Below are 18495 nucleotides of genomic sequence, written 5' to 3' on the forward strand. Positions count from 1 at the left end.
ATGTCTGCTGTGCTGCACACACACTACCACACAGTACCCCCACCGCTACACACTGCCAGGCGCAGGCGAATACCACGTATCCCCATAGATGAGGTGCAGACATCTGCTGCGCCACACACGACTTAAGCTGTAGGGGTTGTGTAACTTACCATACCCTGCTATTTCAAATGATTCTGAAATCACAAGTGCTTTGCTGTGCTGAGCAGAGTCTCGTGATGTGCGGGCAGCAGTTGAGCAGATAGTATATACTCAAACTGACTGCTAAGTGAAACTTGGTGCTTGGGTGTCTGAGTAATCAGCAGGGAATCTCCTCTAAGACCCACCTGACAACACTCTCTGTTAGCCATGCAATTTTCCTCCCGCCTCCTTAACTGCCTTTCCTTTGGCTGGCAGCTAGCTGAAGAAGGAAAAAACAAGAAAAGAGCTCAGGAAAAAATATATACTTTCTTTCCGAAGTACACTGCACTTTTGAAGGCAACAATTAGTGGTAACAGGTGGGTAGTGCCACTGGTTAGAGCTGATGTACTCGTATGATTTGTCTGAGCTAACACTTCAGATAAAATCGTCGTAGTGGCTTCTTCTATAGAGTTGCCATTCGTCTTTATTATGAAGTAGCTCAGCTGAGTTGTAGCACCTGTGTAAACCGTATACTCTTCTGAGAGGTTAGTATTCAGTGATCTAATTAATTACAAGTTTACCACTTAAACAATTTAAGCAATCAAAGAAAAAATCTGGTCTGCTTCAAAACCCCTCATCCCTAGAGCGGTTTATCCTGTGCAACGTCTGTCCTTTATTTGAGATCTCCATCAGGATAGCTGCTGTTCGTAACGAATCAACACTGGTACAAATTAGCCGTTTTTTTTGCTCAGCATAGGCAGATTATTAACCTCGTTATGCAATGCATGATATTCAACACCACAAGGGATAAAAGAGGAGATGGACATAATGAGTTACCACCTGACTCGCAGAGATTTACAGAGTTCTCACTACAAACACCTCAGAAGACCGACTCTGAGCATTTCCTGTATCAATAGTCCATGTGAAGAAATGAAAACTTGTAGATCCGTATTCATTTTGTCAAGATGTTGATTTGCTTGGACGTTACTAGACGAGACTCAGCATCAGCAAACTAATCTGGACCCCCACATGCTGTTATGCTGGGTTTTCACAGAATAGCGCCAATCAAACCACGAGAGTCGACAATGTACATCCTAAATACGATAATTGATCTCCTGTATGTCTTTAGCATGGTGAGAGCTAACAACACGCAGACAGCTATAGCTGGGGGGTAGTGTTTGTTGTCATGACCGCATAGCGTGACTGTTGTCATTGTTGCAGTCCCCCGACGCTAAGAAGCTTCGCAATTATGTAGCGAAACATGCCCTAAAACTCAACAAAAAATCAACAGTTTCCGAGAACATAACCGAGAGTCATAACTCTGGTTGTTGAACATAGATTTTGTTTATCATTACTCTAAAGTTGTCCAACTATGGGTTTAGCCAATAGAGCAACAGAGGAGTCCTGCTATTTAACCTTCTACTACGAGAGGACCTACATTAGCGAAGCTTTACTGGTTGTATTTGAGACCTTATCTGCTTTTTGGCTAGTTGAATCTAAATGCAGCTGTTGTGATGCAATGTGTGGCTGTTGGTCCTCAGGGGACTCTCCCATGTGTGCGCACCGGGATGTGTTCGGGATCACAGCTGAGCCTTGGCTGATTACTTTTGCAAATTCCATAGCTTATTGGGTGCATGAGTAAAAGGCCATATATAAACAAATGGTCATATTTTTGATGTGTTTTGGGTGATAATTTAAAAAAAAAAGGTGTGGTAAGTTTGTAAATTAAAGGGACTATTGGCATGCAAAACTGCCTATTGTATGTCTTTCTATACAGGTATGTAGTCCCGGTGCGATCGGGGATTCCGCGCTCAGAAAATAAACCCTCTCTCTTGGTTCCTCGTCCAAAAATCTTTTTAATAACGGGTTAACAGACGAGTGGATAGGCAGTTCCTGCATCAGCTGTGACGTCAAATCGGCAGCAGACCACAGAAAGTTGCTATCAGAACAAATGCCTGAGTGTTTTGGACGTAATCTCGTCTTTTGTTTACATTAGCAGGCCTCGCTACACTCAGAGCTACCCTGTACTGAGGACATGTGTTTAAAAGCAGGCATAACAATGAACTCGCTTGTGATACACACAAGAGAAAAAGCTTTGAGCTCCCATATGTTTCAGAATAATCCTTGAACGTGGTTTAAACAGGATGGCGTTTTATACGCAGAATTTAACTTGTTATCTCGGTAGAATTCTGATCAGGCATTAGCTCCGCCTCCTCTTCTTTCTTTTTTTCAAGCTAAGGATCCAAGATCCGCATTATTCTAACAGGGCTGCAAAAGAGGGGTATGAGCAGTATGAGGCATGGCTACAATGGGTGAACTGTTTGGTATTTTAAGCAAAAAACTTCACAGACATGTTTTGTATAGGTATGGCCCTACAATATATGTTTAAAATATAGCATGATAGATCCACTTTAAAGCTAATAGCAATTTGTGCAGGTACATAGTTATTATTTTATTATATATTATTATTATGTTTTGTTTTTTTTGTGAATAATTGTGTATTATGTTCCTGTCAAATGTATCATCAGTGATTTAGTGAAAGACAGATCCAATATTAACATGAGTGGGACTATACGAAGGAATGTGTTGCTGTAAACTAAATGCTAACATGACACAGTAACAATGCTAATGTCGACATTGGCAATGTTAATCATGTTAACCATATCTTTTCAGACAGAAATGTGTAGGGCGGCATGTAATGATTATTTTGTATTATTGGTAAATGTGTTTATTTATTTGGCTTTATTCAGTAGAATTTCAAGAAATAAAAAAGGTGTATGGATGTTTCCAAAGCCCAAAGCCCAAAATCATCAAACATCCTAAAACTCTCTTAAATTCCCTTTTTAATTATATACAAACTCAGCACATCCTCATATGTTATAGCTTAAAACCCCCAAAAATGTTGGTATCATTGCTTGCTAAATGATTATTAATCAATGATCTTAATTGTGTTGTGTGTAATCCAATTGTCAGTGTTTTACAGCTCACCTTGCTCCTGGCAAAAGGCTGAGCTGATGGAAAACACCTGCCTTTATAGATGTGTCAGCTAATTGGACTACGCCATTCCTCTCAAACCCTGAGGGGTGTTTAAAGAGGCCACGTCATTTAAGCCACCCCTTTTTTTAGAAATTCTTCCCCCTGCATGCGACAATGGACTGGCCAGTAGGGCTATAAGTTCCTGCAGTGTGGAGATGAGAAGGGGGTATGTGAGTTGCTCTTGGGCAGAAGAGCACACAAGATGTCACCCATTTTTGTGATCCTTTGTTTATCCCTTAAATGCTAGATTGTGTCTTTTTTCATCTACACCTTTTTGTTTAAACCTAATTAATTTTATTACCCATCCTAGAATTGTACATCAATTCGGTAAAAAAAATCCTTATTTTTGCACCTCAACCTGCATTCCTGATTTTTGAGTACCCTGGTCCTTCACAGGCTCCTTGAATAATCATCGAATATTTTCAGAGGATGTTACTACTTGATCAGTCTGAATCTGGCTATGAACTAAAACCACACTACACAGTCACCTTAAACTAAGCTGCAAATAAATTGATTTCTAACACTGTCCTGCTCTTAATGACAGAATGAAATTCCTGCTGCGTATACAGTAGCACACAAGATACATGGAGGTAAAGATGGCTGTGTGCATGCACCTGTCTTGTGCATGCATTTGCATTATTGCCACTGAGGCACGAATGCTAGATCCAGCCTAAGGGGATGGTCTTTCTCATCTGTCTTCATCTGCTGTGCAGTAAACGCCTCTTCACTTATACAGGAGCTCATTAATCACAATGGCAGCCATTTGAATCTTTTATCAGAGGGATTTTTAATTGAACATTGGCAAATGTGCTCCAAACAAATAGGCTTCAGCGAGCCTGAGAGCTGTGTATTTGTGTGTGTCTGCAAGTCTGTGTAAAAAATCCATTGTGTGTTGTAGCCGTCTGGTTCTAAGGACTGCACACATTAGATACCAGCCCACATGGGAGATGGCAAGCTGTCTGCGGAGGCTCTGTGATTCACTCAAAGGAAATCATTAGTCAATGTCGATAAGAAATGTTTTTGGAACTTTTCTATTCCTCTTTTTTTTTTTAAATCTTCTCATCATTTTGATTGCGCCAATCTTCTTTGCATGTTGTTTTGTTGACTTTTAGTTTGCCAGAACTGTGGGGTTTCAGGAATTAAGGATTCTATAGAAACTGCAGTTACAAACTCCCCCACCTGAAAAAGTAGGAAGAACGATCTGAAACATCAGCAGTGGTTTCCCATTTTTAGGACAGATAATGACCACACTGTAATTGTCTACTGCAACTATTGGTTGAACAGTTTTCCCAAGAAGTTAAGGACACCACATTATTGCAGTTTAAACCTAAATGTATTCACTTCATACTTAATGCAAACTCTTACCCTAACTACCCTAAGAACAAACATTTGAAAAGACCACTACACATTATTTGAATTCTAAAACCACAACTAGATATGTATCTGAAATCTTAATTGGGTATTTAATCATGACATCTGTTATGTCATGACAGGACAGTTTTTTTCACAATTTGTTTTTCCATCTGAGTGTTTTTAACGCAGCAGGATAGAAATACTAGAAGGCGTGCTAACACATACATACAGTTGAGCAGGATCACTGGTGGAACAGATACAACAGATAAGGCTTTACAGATGTAATCATACCACTGTCAGCTGCCTGGGGTGGAACACCACAAGGTTACAGATCTCAAAAAGGTCAAAGCTTGTTCAATTTCCTTCCGTTTGTCCTGCTCACTGGCCTTATTGCTAACTGTCCTATTGGATATTGTCGGCACTCGGGTCAAGAGGGGAACCGGCTGAAGTCTTCCACTTGAATGGATTCCAATATATATTCAGAGTTAAACCTAGCTGTGAGTGTTTCTGTGATGAAGTGCACGTTCATGCATTCCAACATGCAGCACATATTGTGTGCTGTGGGCTCCTGGTGGCTCCGCTGGTGCTTATTTTAGACTTGCTCAGAGACACGTGGTGCCATGAGGGTGTGTGTGTGTTTGTGCACACTCGTAGCTCACACTGACACAGATAAAATCCTGTTTAATTCTATACGCTAATCTTAGAACATCCAGCTGCACTTTCACTCCCATCCATAGCAAGGCTGTTCTTCGTACACTGATGGAGCGCTCAGTCCGCTGATAAATAGAGGATCTGGTTGGTGATGTAACACTTTTGTGTACTTTGTACTGTAAGAGCAGTGCAATAGTTGGCTATGCATTGAAGACATGCCCATAAAGAAGGTGTCTGTTCTCTATTCAGATAGGTATATCCTTCATTGTTGAATACCAGAAAGAATTCACCTCCTGATTGAAGTGGAGTGACAAAAATATGTGGCATTTCCAGAATAAGGCAGAACACACAGCCAGCTTTGATGAGGAAATCCCACGTCTAGCTGTCTTCCTACTGAGGAGCCTGTGTGGATGAACTCTCTAAATATTGCTGACAGACTAAACAAATGGTCCTCTGTGGAAATTGTTGCAGACTTAAGTCATTTATTGGCTCTAATCACACATTGTGAAGAAAACTCAACTTCTTTTTATTGTAATTCAGCTGTCAGCTCAGTTAAAAGGCTGCTTTATGGACACACGTCAGGCATTTAAAAACATCATGAGGGAATATTGGGAGTTAGATCGATACTTGTTGAACCTTTTATGAATACAGACTGAAAGAATGCAATCCACAGGATCTGTACAAATATGTATAAATCATTTAGTTTCAGTTTATTTATTTGTATTTATTTGAAAACAGAATATACATTTTTCAAAGAAATACATTTGTATAACCTCTGAATTTGGCAAAAGTTGAATTTTGATCATGTCATTAATGTTAATGTCTGTCAAACAGTTCCAGACTCATTTATTCAAACAAACAAAAATATATATTCTCAAAAAAAATCCTCAGGAAGACAGGCGGAAAACATGATCATGCCATATTTAGCGATGGTGTGCAAGGGAAGAACAGATTTGAAATGAAAAGAAATAAGATATACCTAGCACACGTGCCGAAAAAGCACAGCTGTAATTAATGACATTAATTAGGGGCCTGTGTGCACGCCCGCCTACTGGGACCCTTAAATCTAACAGAGCCATCGTTAAGGTTATTAGTTACACCTGTGCTTATTCTACTGTGACAAATAAGTGATGTCTTCTGGAAAAACGAAAACATTTCCTAAGTTTTTAATCAACCAAAATACAGAAAACAGAAACCTATTCATTTACAACAACTTTGAACTTGTATGTTATCCTTTTTATCACATTATTCTTAGAGTACACCCTATTTTGCATCCTCAGCATCATCATCATTCCAACCTCCAACTTTTTTTTCCGGCAGCAAAACATTTTGTCAGATCAATCGGATAATCCCAGATAATCTCTTTGTGTCTCTGTTGCACATACACCTACATATACGCAGGAACGCACACACATACACTCACACACCTAAACACTGCTGAATAATGAAATGTTCCTGCTCCCTAGTTCCACACTGAGTTCTCTTAGGAAGCTTCTGTTCCTGACAAACCTCAGTAGCTGTCCTCTGCTTTTTTCTCCCTCCCCAGGAGACTGAGATCGGCACCAGAAGGAAGGAGTGTGAAGCACTTGAGGCGGAGGTGAAGAAAAAGAATCAAACATGCCAGACTTTGGTAAGTGCTCCAAAAATATACGCTGGCCTCTGAGCAATAGGACTGAGGCTAAAATTGATTTGTACCTGAGAGCTTTGCCCGCTATTATCACACAACAAACGTCCCCATAGCAAATGAGTGGCGGGGTCCTGTAATGATAGCTTGTTTCTCAGGCGGCCAGGACTGGAATTGAAAAATGGGAGCAGTTAACGGCGAGTTGCAGTACCTGTGGGTTGGGTTTTGTTAGCATGGGAAAATGCATTTGACCATGAGATACACTTTAGCAGTGAGCGTTTCAGTACACAAACACAGAAGAGAGGCAGCGTATAGCACTATGCGATGTATACAATGATCCTCATGCTGTGGCTATTTGTTTCTTGCATTTTTGCACCCATTAGCTCATTGCGCTCTTTACAACCCTGCTGCAACATTACACATCATCACCATGTGTGTTTTCAAGTAATGGTCACCGCTGTTTAAGGTCAGAGATATGTAACACATGTCTTGTATTTTTTGTATGGAGTTTGATGCCCTTTGCAGGACGTTTTCTCACAGTGGCCCAGAAGTGTCATTCTGTCGGCTAGAGTGGCCTTCACTGAGGACTAAAGACAAAGAGAACGAAAAAAAAAAAAAAGGTGGCGAGAACCAGCTGAAATAAGAGGACAGGCTTCTTTTGCATGTCTCTTCTCATCTTGACATATTGGCTTACTAAACTTTTGAACTGACTTGACTATTGCTAAGATCATTCAGCCAACTGACTGGTTGTCATATCAAGTTTGTTGATTTAGCAAATATATTAACAAATATGTGCACAATATAAAAGGGAAATAAGCTTTACAATAGGCCCCTTGTGGAGTTTTTGACCTCCAGTTCTGCTGTAGAGTAATGATTTGATAAAGTGGATTCCATGTATTGTTTATGCAATAAAGTCCCATATATGATAGTAATACACTACTATGACAATGAAGAAGAATCAGAAGACAGGAAGCTGATAGACTGGAGTAAAGGGCTTAAGACCGGCAGTTGACGTTGTGTACAGAAGAGTTTGGATTGCCTGAAATTATCTAGGTTGCAGACAACTGTGTGTATTCAACTTGTATTTGTATGTGGTGCTAAAGAGGATTTGCAGTTAAAGAAAGGCTAACTAAACACTAAAGTTACCGTTAACCAGCCGTGGCAATCTTTTACCTTGCTATGTTGTCGTTATTGTAGTGGGTTTCCTTAAATAAGAAGGATCTCTCCGGCTATACCAGTGCCTCACAGCAAGAATATATCAGAGCTATATATCACAGCACAAATAAAGTTTATAGGATGGTTCTCGTCTGAGGGGTTTTACAATTATAGTAACAGGAGCTCCACTAAGTAGAATAACTAATCATGTTCTATTGAAATGAAGAGCTAGCTATTGTTAGAGTTCATTCTGAGAGAAAGTGACATCTCACTGCTTTGATTTTCCAGCAGTTGTTCTCAAAGTGGGCTCCCAATGGGCTGTGCAGCAAAATGCTGAGTTACATTTCAGTTAAATTCACTCCAGTTTTAGTGAATATGTAAGTGTAGACATTTGTCAGCCTACACTCTGTGGTTTGGGAGTTTGGAGAAAAAGAAAAACAATACAGGGAGTTGTGTAACTGTTATAAAAGCTGCTTCGTGAATGTTGAAGTCAGCCTATAAAGTACATGTGTGTGTAACCTGTAGGAGCAGAAGCAGGCAAATAGTAGATGGCCTGGAGTGAGGTTTTTCCTCTGAAAGGCAGGAGCTGGAGAGATTCAACAGTCATTTAAATGGAACTGTTTGGTCCTAGACTATTTGAATTCATTCCCTCATGCCCCCAAGCCCTCTTCTTAAGATGAGCTGTCTTTGTGTGTGGCTCTCTGCCCTAAATAAACACTCCATTAGGACTTTCTTTCTTAGTTGCCCTCCTCTAACGTTCCCTGCCCACAGCAGCACTTCCCTCCTTGCCCATTGTCAGCCTGCTGAGTCCGGGGTAAGCTTCCCAAAGGACAACGTGTCCCCAAATGGTGTGCAGAAATGGCAGGCTGGTCTCCACAGACTGCAGCACAGCTCTGTCTCCTCCTGCACTGAGCTTCCAGAACAGAGACGCAAACACAGACTAGACCAACGTACACTGTTGTGAGAGGATGGCGGGTTGACAGCAATGTCACTCGCTGTTTGGGTCTCTCAGTCTCTCCTCAGTTGTTCTCCTTCTCAGGTAATACTTAAGCGTGCACGTACAGAATTAGGTTCAGATGTTAGCGACAACTCTGATGGTGGACTTTAATAGTATATTAGGTTAACAACGAAAACATATTCAGGAATATATAAGGTCATTTTCTCGCCAAGCTTTTAAACTTCTAGCTATTAATTAAATGTCTCCTCATTGAGAATTCATACGTCAAGTGTACACTGAGTGTGTGAGTGACGGTAAACACTGGCATTGCATTCTGGCACTTCCACCTTCCTGTGTGTTTGGTTTACATTTACAGACCATCAGAGGAGTTTGCTCTCCTAGCATTATATGCCTGTTACCATGGTGACAAGCATCTGCTATGCCAGCGTAGCTCAAATTTGTATCGGTACTAATCGAAGATTACCACTGAGGCAGTCAGCAGGCAGACTCAACAGGTCCTCAGTCTGGACTGTGGAGCTGTGCTCTCAAGTTGAGATCGGTAACCGTGGAAATGCTTTCCATCATTGTCGGCTTAACTTTCATGAGGAGCTGTGGTAAGCAACAACACCTTCTGTCAAAGGCGAGATTGGCAGCTCTTAGTACTTGGACACATGGCATGCAAAACACAAATGTCAGAAATCAATTTCAAGATGTCTCCTTTTTTCTACATGTTTTTTTAGTTTTGCTTTTTGCACAGTGCGGTTAAATCAGATTGCACGCTGTCAATATACTGCAACTCTTCGAAATGGCCTTGAACTGGATGTTTGTGAGTCGTTTTATTGATGTGTACACCATGGAGGACAGTGCTTAAGGGGCACTTAAGCTTAAACGATATACAGAGGACCACAAGTCCAGTGTAAGGGAAATGCAGTATGTACTTTTACATTACACAATGCAGCGGGAGTCAATACAGTTCGACTGTGCATCCGGAAACAGTTGAATCACATTTTTGGCATCTTCACATTTCCACAATTGTATAATTTAAGGTTTTCGACCCACAAAATTCAATTTTAGAAACAGACAGTATACAATCGCTATAACAATGCATTTTATATGTTTTTGCTGCTGTTAAAAGTGTGTTTCCTGTGCTGTAGCCTTACCATACTTAATATAGTCCGACTAATGACAACAATTTTCAAGATTTGTGGCTATGTTTTTAGACAAAAATCCTGTGCATAATTATAAAGATCATCTCCGGCTCCAGCTGCGCCGGTGGAGTCCAGGGCACTCTCCCCTGTTTAAAGACTGCAGGAGAAGTGTGTGCTGCTGAGATTGCTGCTTAATTAGAAAGAACTGCAAGAAAGCAAATATTGCTCCCAGGACACAATGTGGGTCCATCTTGAAAGTTGTATTAATCTATTTATTAACAGGCAGATCCACATCGTATGCTTCTATACTCCATCAATAAGCAATGAATGAATTGAATTGTCCCAATAAACAAAAAAAAAACACTTCTTCTTCTGATGTATTTACAGCAGATGAAGCACTTTACAGTAGGCCGATTCACATTGTGCAAGGCAAATTGTTACATTCTGATAAATGCTTTGGTACATGGAAAGGCAAATGTTATGGGATCACTTAATTCAGCTTCCATGTAAACAGTTAATTTCTAAACACAAATATTTCAATTTGGTTAAAGAAATATTGTCCATGTTACCACCGCTTGTGATCATGGCGGTTGTCTATGCTGCACCAGAGCAAATGATGCTGCTTGCGCTGAGTCTACAGAGCAGGGGGTAAGTGGATGAAATGTTTGCTTTGCTCCGGTGTTAAATGGCGGAGTTGATTCATCTGTCAGGCTTGTCAAAATTAAACACACAGCTCTAACACAACAGGCTGAGTCAGATCATGTCTGGGCTAAACACACAACTGCCTCTGCACTGCTCAGACACACCCCAGGCCTATACATATTACGGTGTATTATATATCCATCCATCTAAAACATCTATAACACTTTCCTGTTTATCTCTAAACAATCATGTGTTTTATTACCTTTTTTTGTTGATTGGTTATTACAGATTGCATATATTTAACTCCACTAAACCCAAATGTATGTTGGTCAATGACGTCCTGTTTCTTATCAGTTACACGTTCTGTTCATATAATGGAATTTTTTCTTTTTGTACTATTTCCCAGTCTCTAAAGCATTACAGCTCATTAATCAAACTGAATCTAGGGTGCGTACATTTTCTTTGTACATTTGTGTTAGTATTCAAAGCAAGTCTCAAATGGTTAATCGCACCTCAGCAGAAAACCTCAGCTGAATAATGTTGGAGGCAGCTCAATGTAGGCCACAATTTATTCTGCATGGGATTCTCTCCCTCGCTGGGCTCACAGGCTCTCCATAAAAATGGGTCCTGCCAAGGGATTATGACGTACACTGATCTCTTTAAAGCGTTAACACGTCGACAGTACAGGACAAAGAAACAGCTGATTCTCTGTGTTCAAGACAATTTGGTTTTACATTACTACATGTGTGCCGACTCGCCCAAATTCCAAAAAAAAGGTTTTATATGAGATAATTGGCGGATCATTTAAATGCTTCAATCAACAACAGGCTTTAATTTCACAAGTATTTCAGTCCACTGTCCTCTTCTCAGTGTGCCTACAGAGTAATGTTAGCTCTCTGGATTGTTTTCTGTTGCTGTGTGTCCTTCAGAATGAACACCTGGAGGCTTAGCCAGCCCACATTAGCTTCGAATTGAAGGATCGATGGATATGAATAGGAATGCCAATGCAATCTAGTGCTTGTACTGGAAGCATTAAAATTGACTGGACGCAATTGATGCAGGTTGAAATGCCAATAATTTTTTTGGGACGTGACAGAAATGAAATGAATGGAAAAAGCAGCTGATCTCATGTGGTACTTTCTCCAGGCTGTTGTTTACTTATCTCTGCTTGTCCTTGACAGTTCTCTCCTCTATGGCGTGCATATGTGATTACTGAATTTGTGCTCATGCAGTTCATGTCTACATACAAATTGAGCATTATTATTGATATTAGTATTAGAAGTAGTGAGTGGTGGCATAAATGCTTTAAATTGTATGGATATGTTCATTATAGCTAGATATGATGCATTATTTAAAACATATTTCTGTAATTGTTTTCAACCACTAAATATTTCTTGATTACACATTTTGTTTGAGCAAAGGCCAGTATGTTATATAATATCTGTAACTGCCCTGATAGTACAGTATAATGGATGTATAAGTAACTTATATAATATTGATTGAGATCAACACTCATTTGTAATTCTGTTTGTAGTGATACATTCCCATAAAGTATTGTCAGAATGTTGTAAATAACTATCTAATGTTTGGTTATAACACCCTATAATTCAGTATAGAGCTCAATATAGCTGACCCTACTTCTCTCTTTTTTTACCTTCAGTTAACATTTTCCTGACCATTTTACCTCTCAGTTGCTAGTTCCAGTCTTCTTGGAAAGGCAAGGAAAGAAGTTTATTTATAGAGCCCCTTTCAACACAAGGCAATTCAAAGTGCTATACAAAAATGAAAGGCATTAAATTATACCATTTAAAGTGATGTAGAGTATTTTCTTCCACAGAGAAACCTTGAGAGTGACATGGCTCTACCTTGGCATTTTGTGTTGTGTTGAATGTGATTTTCCACGCTTATTATACTATTTATATATAGTAATAGTGATCATCAGTCGACATATAGAGCTGAGTTTATTACTAACAAAAATATATTTTCTCACAGCAGAAATTAGGACTTATCATAGTAGCAAAAGCAAAGGACATTTACCATGACTCTGTCATACTCCAGTGTCCCAGTGACAGGATCTTAAAAAGGAAGCAGATAATGTAAATCACCCATCATTTCATGTATGATTTACCCCTGTGACTAATGTATTCTGTGAGAAATACTTATAGCCCTGACAAGCACCTGATTGTTTTGTGTGCATTTAGCAAACATGCTCATTTTAAAATGTTTTATAAACATCACCACAACATTTTCTGTTAACATGTGTTCCCTTGCATGCATTTCTTTTCTAAATCTTTACTCTGTGCTGTATCCATTCTCACTCTGAAACATTCCTCATAACTAAAACATGAGGGGGAAGGAGCAGGCTCACCATCACTAGCCATTAGGAACACTGTATTTACAGTAAATGTATCATGCATGAGCCAGTAGGTTTCTTAGCTCCTGACAAGAACAACACTTGGCCTACATGCTGCTGGAGCTGCAGTGGATTGCACATCTCAGAGAACTCTCCAGTTGACATTGCAAATTGCATCCACAGTATGCCTCACGACTGTTGATTGAATGTAATTCAGTTTTACTCCTCTGCAATGAAGGGATTTTATTTTTACCCTCAGTGTGGTGAAAGGAAGCTCTTTGGTTTTCATCCACTAACTAAGAGCTTCAAGACAAACCTTTTCATGGTTTCCTGTTGCAACTATTCCAGCATGTTAAATACATCAAGATACAATCAAGTTGTATTACATTTTTAACACTTATTATCGTTTCACTGTGGCTTAAATGGCAGCTTCTACAACATAGAGAACATTGAGCAGTCTCCTAAGATACATTATGCATGGGCTATTGCTAACATCATGCTGGGTCTGAGTGCTGCGCTCTGGTCCAATCTAATGGGGACTTCTTGGTTTCTAAACACTGTTTGTTTTCTTTATGCCTCTTTTGTCTAGGAGAATGAGCTTCAAGATTTCCTCCATGAGAACAAACACTTGAACCTCCATTTGTTCAACAGTAGCAACAAGACATCTGAGTATGAGAAGGTAAGAGATGAAAAGGTCTCGGTTTTGAAATGTTTGACGATGTACATCTTGGAGCGTCTCCAGTTACACTCATAATGATTTTTAGCATATATAGGTCCTTTGATCTGACGGAAAACATGTTTCACTATCCTGGCAGTATGGCTCGATAGAGGACGATTGTTTTTACGTTAGTGAAATATATCTGCCTATATACCTACTACTGTACATAAAAAACTATTGAATGCGTTTTTGTGTATGTTTGTAAAACAAAACAAAATCATTCAGACTTCAGGACTTTAGCTTTAATTGCACCTAGAGTAGGTATCATTATCCCATCACAATGCACATGCAGAATGTGTGTTTGTTTGTTTGCGTCTGTTGTGTGTGTCTCTGTGTGTGTGTGTGTTTGTGTTTGTGTGTGTGTGTGTGTGTGTGTGTGTGTGTGTGTGTGAGTGAGTGTGTGAGAACATCAGAGCTTTGCAGTGTATGAGCTATTTATTTGTTTTTCATGTTCAGCTCACCTTCAGTTCAGCACATGCCCTATTTGTTTTGGTACAGACATTCATGGTTCCCAGGGGAGGATACTAATGATTTCTAAATACTCCTTAAGCACAGCAAAGAGATTTTGAGCGACATGTACTGTAGTGACAGCTATTAGACAGATGCCAACCATTGTGGTAAAGGCATTCATATTGCATTGAAGATTAAATGCGGCAGTTTTGTTTATCCCTTAATTCATTTCATATAGCGCCACTATTGGGTCAAAGTTGACTTCTTTTTCATAAATACTTGCGAAACGAATGACACTCCTATCAGCCCTAGCTGCAATTTGTGTTTGGTGCTAATTAGCAATAGCATGCTAAGACGCTAAACAAAGGGGGTACACATTTTACATAGAAAAACATCACCATGTTTAGCATGCTCTCAGTTTTGCGCACAAGCCCCACAGAGCTGCTGCCATGACTGCACTCGGTATCAATCCTTCATAGGCCACGACCTCTGGGGTATTTAAGTTAAGACTCTATCAGATGATGTCTGATGCTTTCTGGGTCACACTGTAAGCCAAAACCGCCTTAGGATTCTACATAGATTGAGCCATATTTCCAATTCTAAGCATGTAAATGAAAGCAACAAGCCTCCTATTCTATTAAAACACCTTCACCTTCCACTTAGCCCCCGGACCTCAAAAGCCTTCAGAGCTGATAACACAAAGTGAGAGCAGATCAACAAACAAAGAGCACCACGCCTCCCTCTATGGACAGGAAGGCAATTTTCCTAACGGAGCTGATTGGCAGGTAGTTGCTGTTGCGGTGAAGAAGGGTGGGATGCTGGTGTATTGACGTGTTATCAGGACCAGGGCGGCTCCTGGAGCAGCTAGCCTGAAATGTTATCACACTGACGGATATGAGAGCCGCTTTCTGCAGGGCGGTGCGGATACTAACCCTCACTTACATCCCCCTGTTCTGATCCCTATCGTCTCTGAATGAAGTGGGAGGGGCTACAAGCGGCACCGCCCTCTATCCATAATAGACTATTGACCTGTTTCTGCTGAATCCAATACAGTGTCGTTCGATCCGTCTACATTAGTTCTGACAGGCGCTCCTATCCATGCGGATAGTTTTTGCTGTGAGGAGGCGGGCTCTTCAGAGGCAGACTCACTGCTTTCTGTTTGTGTTTTGCTTTGCTGGTGTTTGTTGAAACTCCTTCCTCAAGGAATCATTAGTCATTCATGGCTGCTCTGTGGAAGCGGCTTTGCCACATTACAGCTGCAGGAACCAGTCATCTTGCTGACGATTAGGGGCCTTTAAAAAGCTGATTGAAAAATCCTGCCTCTTAAGTAACAATACAACTGTGTGGGAGATAGATTATAGAGAATATGTAGACATAGAAAGAGTCACATTTTGTATATTGTTCATAATGGCAGCGCAGACCTCATACGTGTTGAAGTGCTATATATTTTTAATTTAATGTGCAATTGTTTCAGTCAATTGAATGCTTGGTGCTTGGTTAACAATAAAGATTGAATAATTTATGAATGTTTTGGTCTACAGCCGTGGGAGTCAGTGAATGGTGTTACTGTTGCATTATTATAATATTTAAAGGCTTTTATCACCGAAACCAGACATTCCCCACGTCAGGTTACAACAGTTTCTGTCTGTTTTAAATGCTATGAATGCTTTAGTGGCATGAAAGCAAATTGTTCTTTACAGCAAAGTGCTTCAAATCAAAAGTGACGACCACGAAAATAGGAACAGCGGTTCAATCGAATTCATTCCAACAGTTCGTCTTGGTAGCGTATTGTATTCAGTTTTTGTTCATATTTTATGAAACAGCCCTGGTTCTGATTTTCTATTCAGTTCGGAGCAGTTGTGTTTTTGAATTGGATTATCCTGAAGGGTGTAAGACAAATTGGCAAACTGTTAATGAGCCACTGCGCTAGTGCTTGTTGTTGAGTCTCAATCTACCTATATGTTTTTACAGCTATTTAATAATATAAAAAACCTGCTTGTTGCCTTATGGTGTTATATAAACCACAATATAATTAGTATTTAATTATTCGAAAGGATGACTCTGTAACACCCCTCTATCTTTAGTTCCTTAGTGTTAATCAGCACTTGCTACATTGGCTTTTGCCTACCACCACCCTGTTGTGAATACACTTATTATAGTCTGCAATGACGTGTGATGTCAAGCTGTTGATATGGGTTTGTCATTGCCAACATGGTATGTTTAGGTAATGGTCAACGTTTTTTTTTAAGACACCTTTAAAGGTACCCTGTGCCATTTATCACCACTAGTTACAATGTTTGACAATCAGACCCCTATTTTGAGTACATGGGAGAAGAAGTACAGATTCCTGCTCATGGTTTCACACTCCTATGCTGATTTAATGAATGGATGTAAACATGGCGGGTTCAGGTGCAAAGGTTTTATGTGGAAAGAGAGTCATGCAAAAAGGTGTTATCCTAAAGGATGTACACAGTGTTTACATTCAGACTTGAAACAAAAATTATTTAGAAGAAAACTCCACAGGGTACCTTTTTTAAATAGTCCATGCAGTAAAAGCCTGTTCAGGATTTATAAATGTTGGTGTTTCCAAGAATGGAGAGGAGTAAATGCAAACATTGTCCATCGATTTCTGCATTCTATTCACTGTTGAAATGCGAATCCAATATCTGCCCATTTCCAGATTCAAATCTATTAAATGTTAGTTTTGTAAAAGAAAACGGGATAACCAGGAATGGAACAGGAGAAAGACCTCTCCTATATCTACAAAGAAAAGCATGAACCTGCGAGTATTCCTTAAAAGGCTAAAATCAGCGTAAACGGTACAGCTACACTCTCAAACTCAGTGTCTCTGCTCCTTGCTTGTTCTGTCTGCACAGGTGAAGTCTGAGTATGCCCAGCTCAAAGAGACCCTTGGTTCTGTGACGCAGGAGAGAGATTTAGCCCTGTGGGAGAGGAACCAGCTCCAAGGCAAACTGGAGAACCTAGAGCAGGTGCTCAAGGTGAGAAAGCCAGCTCCAAGGGTAGACCTGACCGCACCATCTCTTAGTTCTGGTTCTCCGTTCATCCCGGGATTCTTATTCAGGTTTTTCTTTAATGGAGCCTAACCCTTTTGCCCGTACCTCTTCTCCTACCTGTGCTACTCTGCCTCCATCTGGTTATCTTCCGCTTTACTGTCTAATGTCCCTGACATCTCTGTTGCCTTCCAGTGTCGTGTTGGGATGTCTGACCAGAAGCTCTGAAAGAGTAGAAGCTTGGAGCAGTCCGCCCCCCCCCGCCTTTCCTTTCCTATTCCACCCTTTCATGTCGTCCTACTCTCCCTCCCCACCTCCCCTTCTCCCCCTGCTAGATTTATAAGGTATCACTGCTACGTCCATCTGTTAGGGAGTAGTCCTATTCAATCCCATTCTGAATGCTTTTGTCCACCTCAGTGGCTGTGCTTATCTGTCACTTTATCCTTGTGCTGCATACAAGACATACGAATGGTCACCTGGCTATATGACCACAGCACCGTTGAATGTGATTTTTTTTGCATGAGGCTGACAAGGAGTTTGGCTGTATGATGACGGGAGGGGTTGTAAAAGGAGATAAAGGGAGACTGGGTCACCCTTCATGATGATAATGTCACCCACAAGTTTGATGACATTACCTATCTTAAACCTTAATTTATAGTGGCATGAAAATGTCATTTGCTTTTCTCACCTGACAATGTCACAATGTATTCACATAGTAGTGGGAGCAGTGATGACACAGGCAAATTGTGTTATGAAGAGCTTAGCATTCAGTCCTTGTATTGTATGGCTTCTTTTGTTGTCCTGGATGACCACAGACGAGTACGAGCACGCTACGGAGTTTGCTCACCCTTTTCATGTAACGTGAAACCCTGTATTGACAATGTGAAGACCACATCGCTGAGGACAGCTTTTAAAACAGTAACCTGACTTGTCACAGGTATCGTGTTACCTAAAGGGGGCAGCAAACCTGACTGTGGATTGATGTATGTTTTTTTTGTTCACACAGCAAAGCATTTCTAGTCCTCGTCCATAGGCACCTTTCGTGCAAAAAAAGATCTCTCTCGCAGATCATGGAACATAAACTGTCCTCACGTGACACTTGCTGTGGCATAGTTTATGTCTTTCCTTGTTTTTGAGGGTTTAAAGGTCACTACACTGTTAACAGCCTCTGTATGTGTGATGTGTGTGTAACACCTGTGTTGTCTCTTATTGTGGAGTTGAAGACTTGAGATGCATTTTGTGTTGGGTCAGTGTTGTTGGATTTTTTAGTTCCACTAACAGCAGCCCTCTCTACCCCCCC

General features: G+C 40.4%; 1 protein-coding gene across 1 annotated transcript in view; it reads left to right on the forward strand.

Moving 5' to 3' along the window:
• The window catches only part of LOC104950389 (peripheral-type benzodiazepine receptor-associated protein 1), a 47393-nt gene that overhangs the window by 27492 nt on the left and 1406 nt on the right, over positions 1-18495 (forward strand). The window contains exons 5-7 of the mRNA XM_010776912.1: positions 6704-6787; positions 13606-13695; positions 17061-17183. Of these exons, the coding sequence (XP_010775214.1) occupies positions 6704-6787; positions 13606-13695; positions 17061-17183 (297 nt within the window). The remainder of the gene's footprint in view (positions 1-6703; positions 6788-13605; positions 13696-17060; positions 17184-18495) is intronic.

This window comes from Notothenia coriiceps, unplaced genomic scaffold, assembly GCF_000735185.1.
Source record: "Notothenia coriiceps isolate Sejong01 unplaced genomic scaffold, NC01 NC01_scaffold00000339, whole genome shotgun sequence".
In the NCBI taxonomy this organism is placed as follows: Eukaryota; Metazoa; Chordata; class Actinopteri; order Perciformes; family Nototheniidae; genus Notothenia; species Notothenia coriiceps.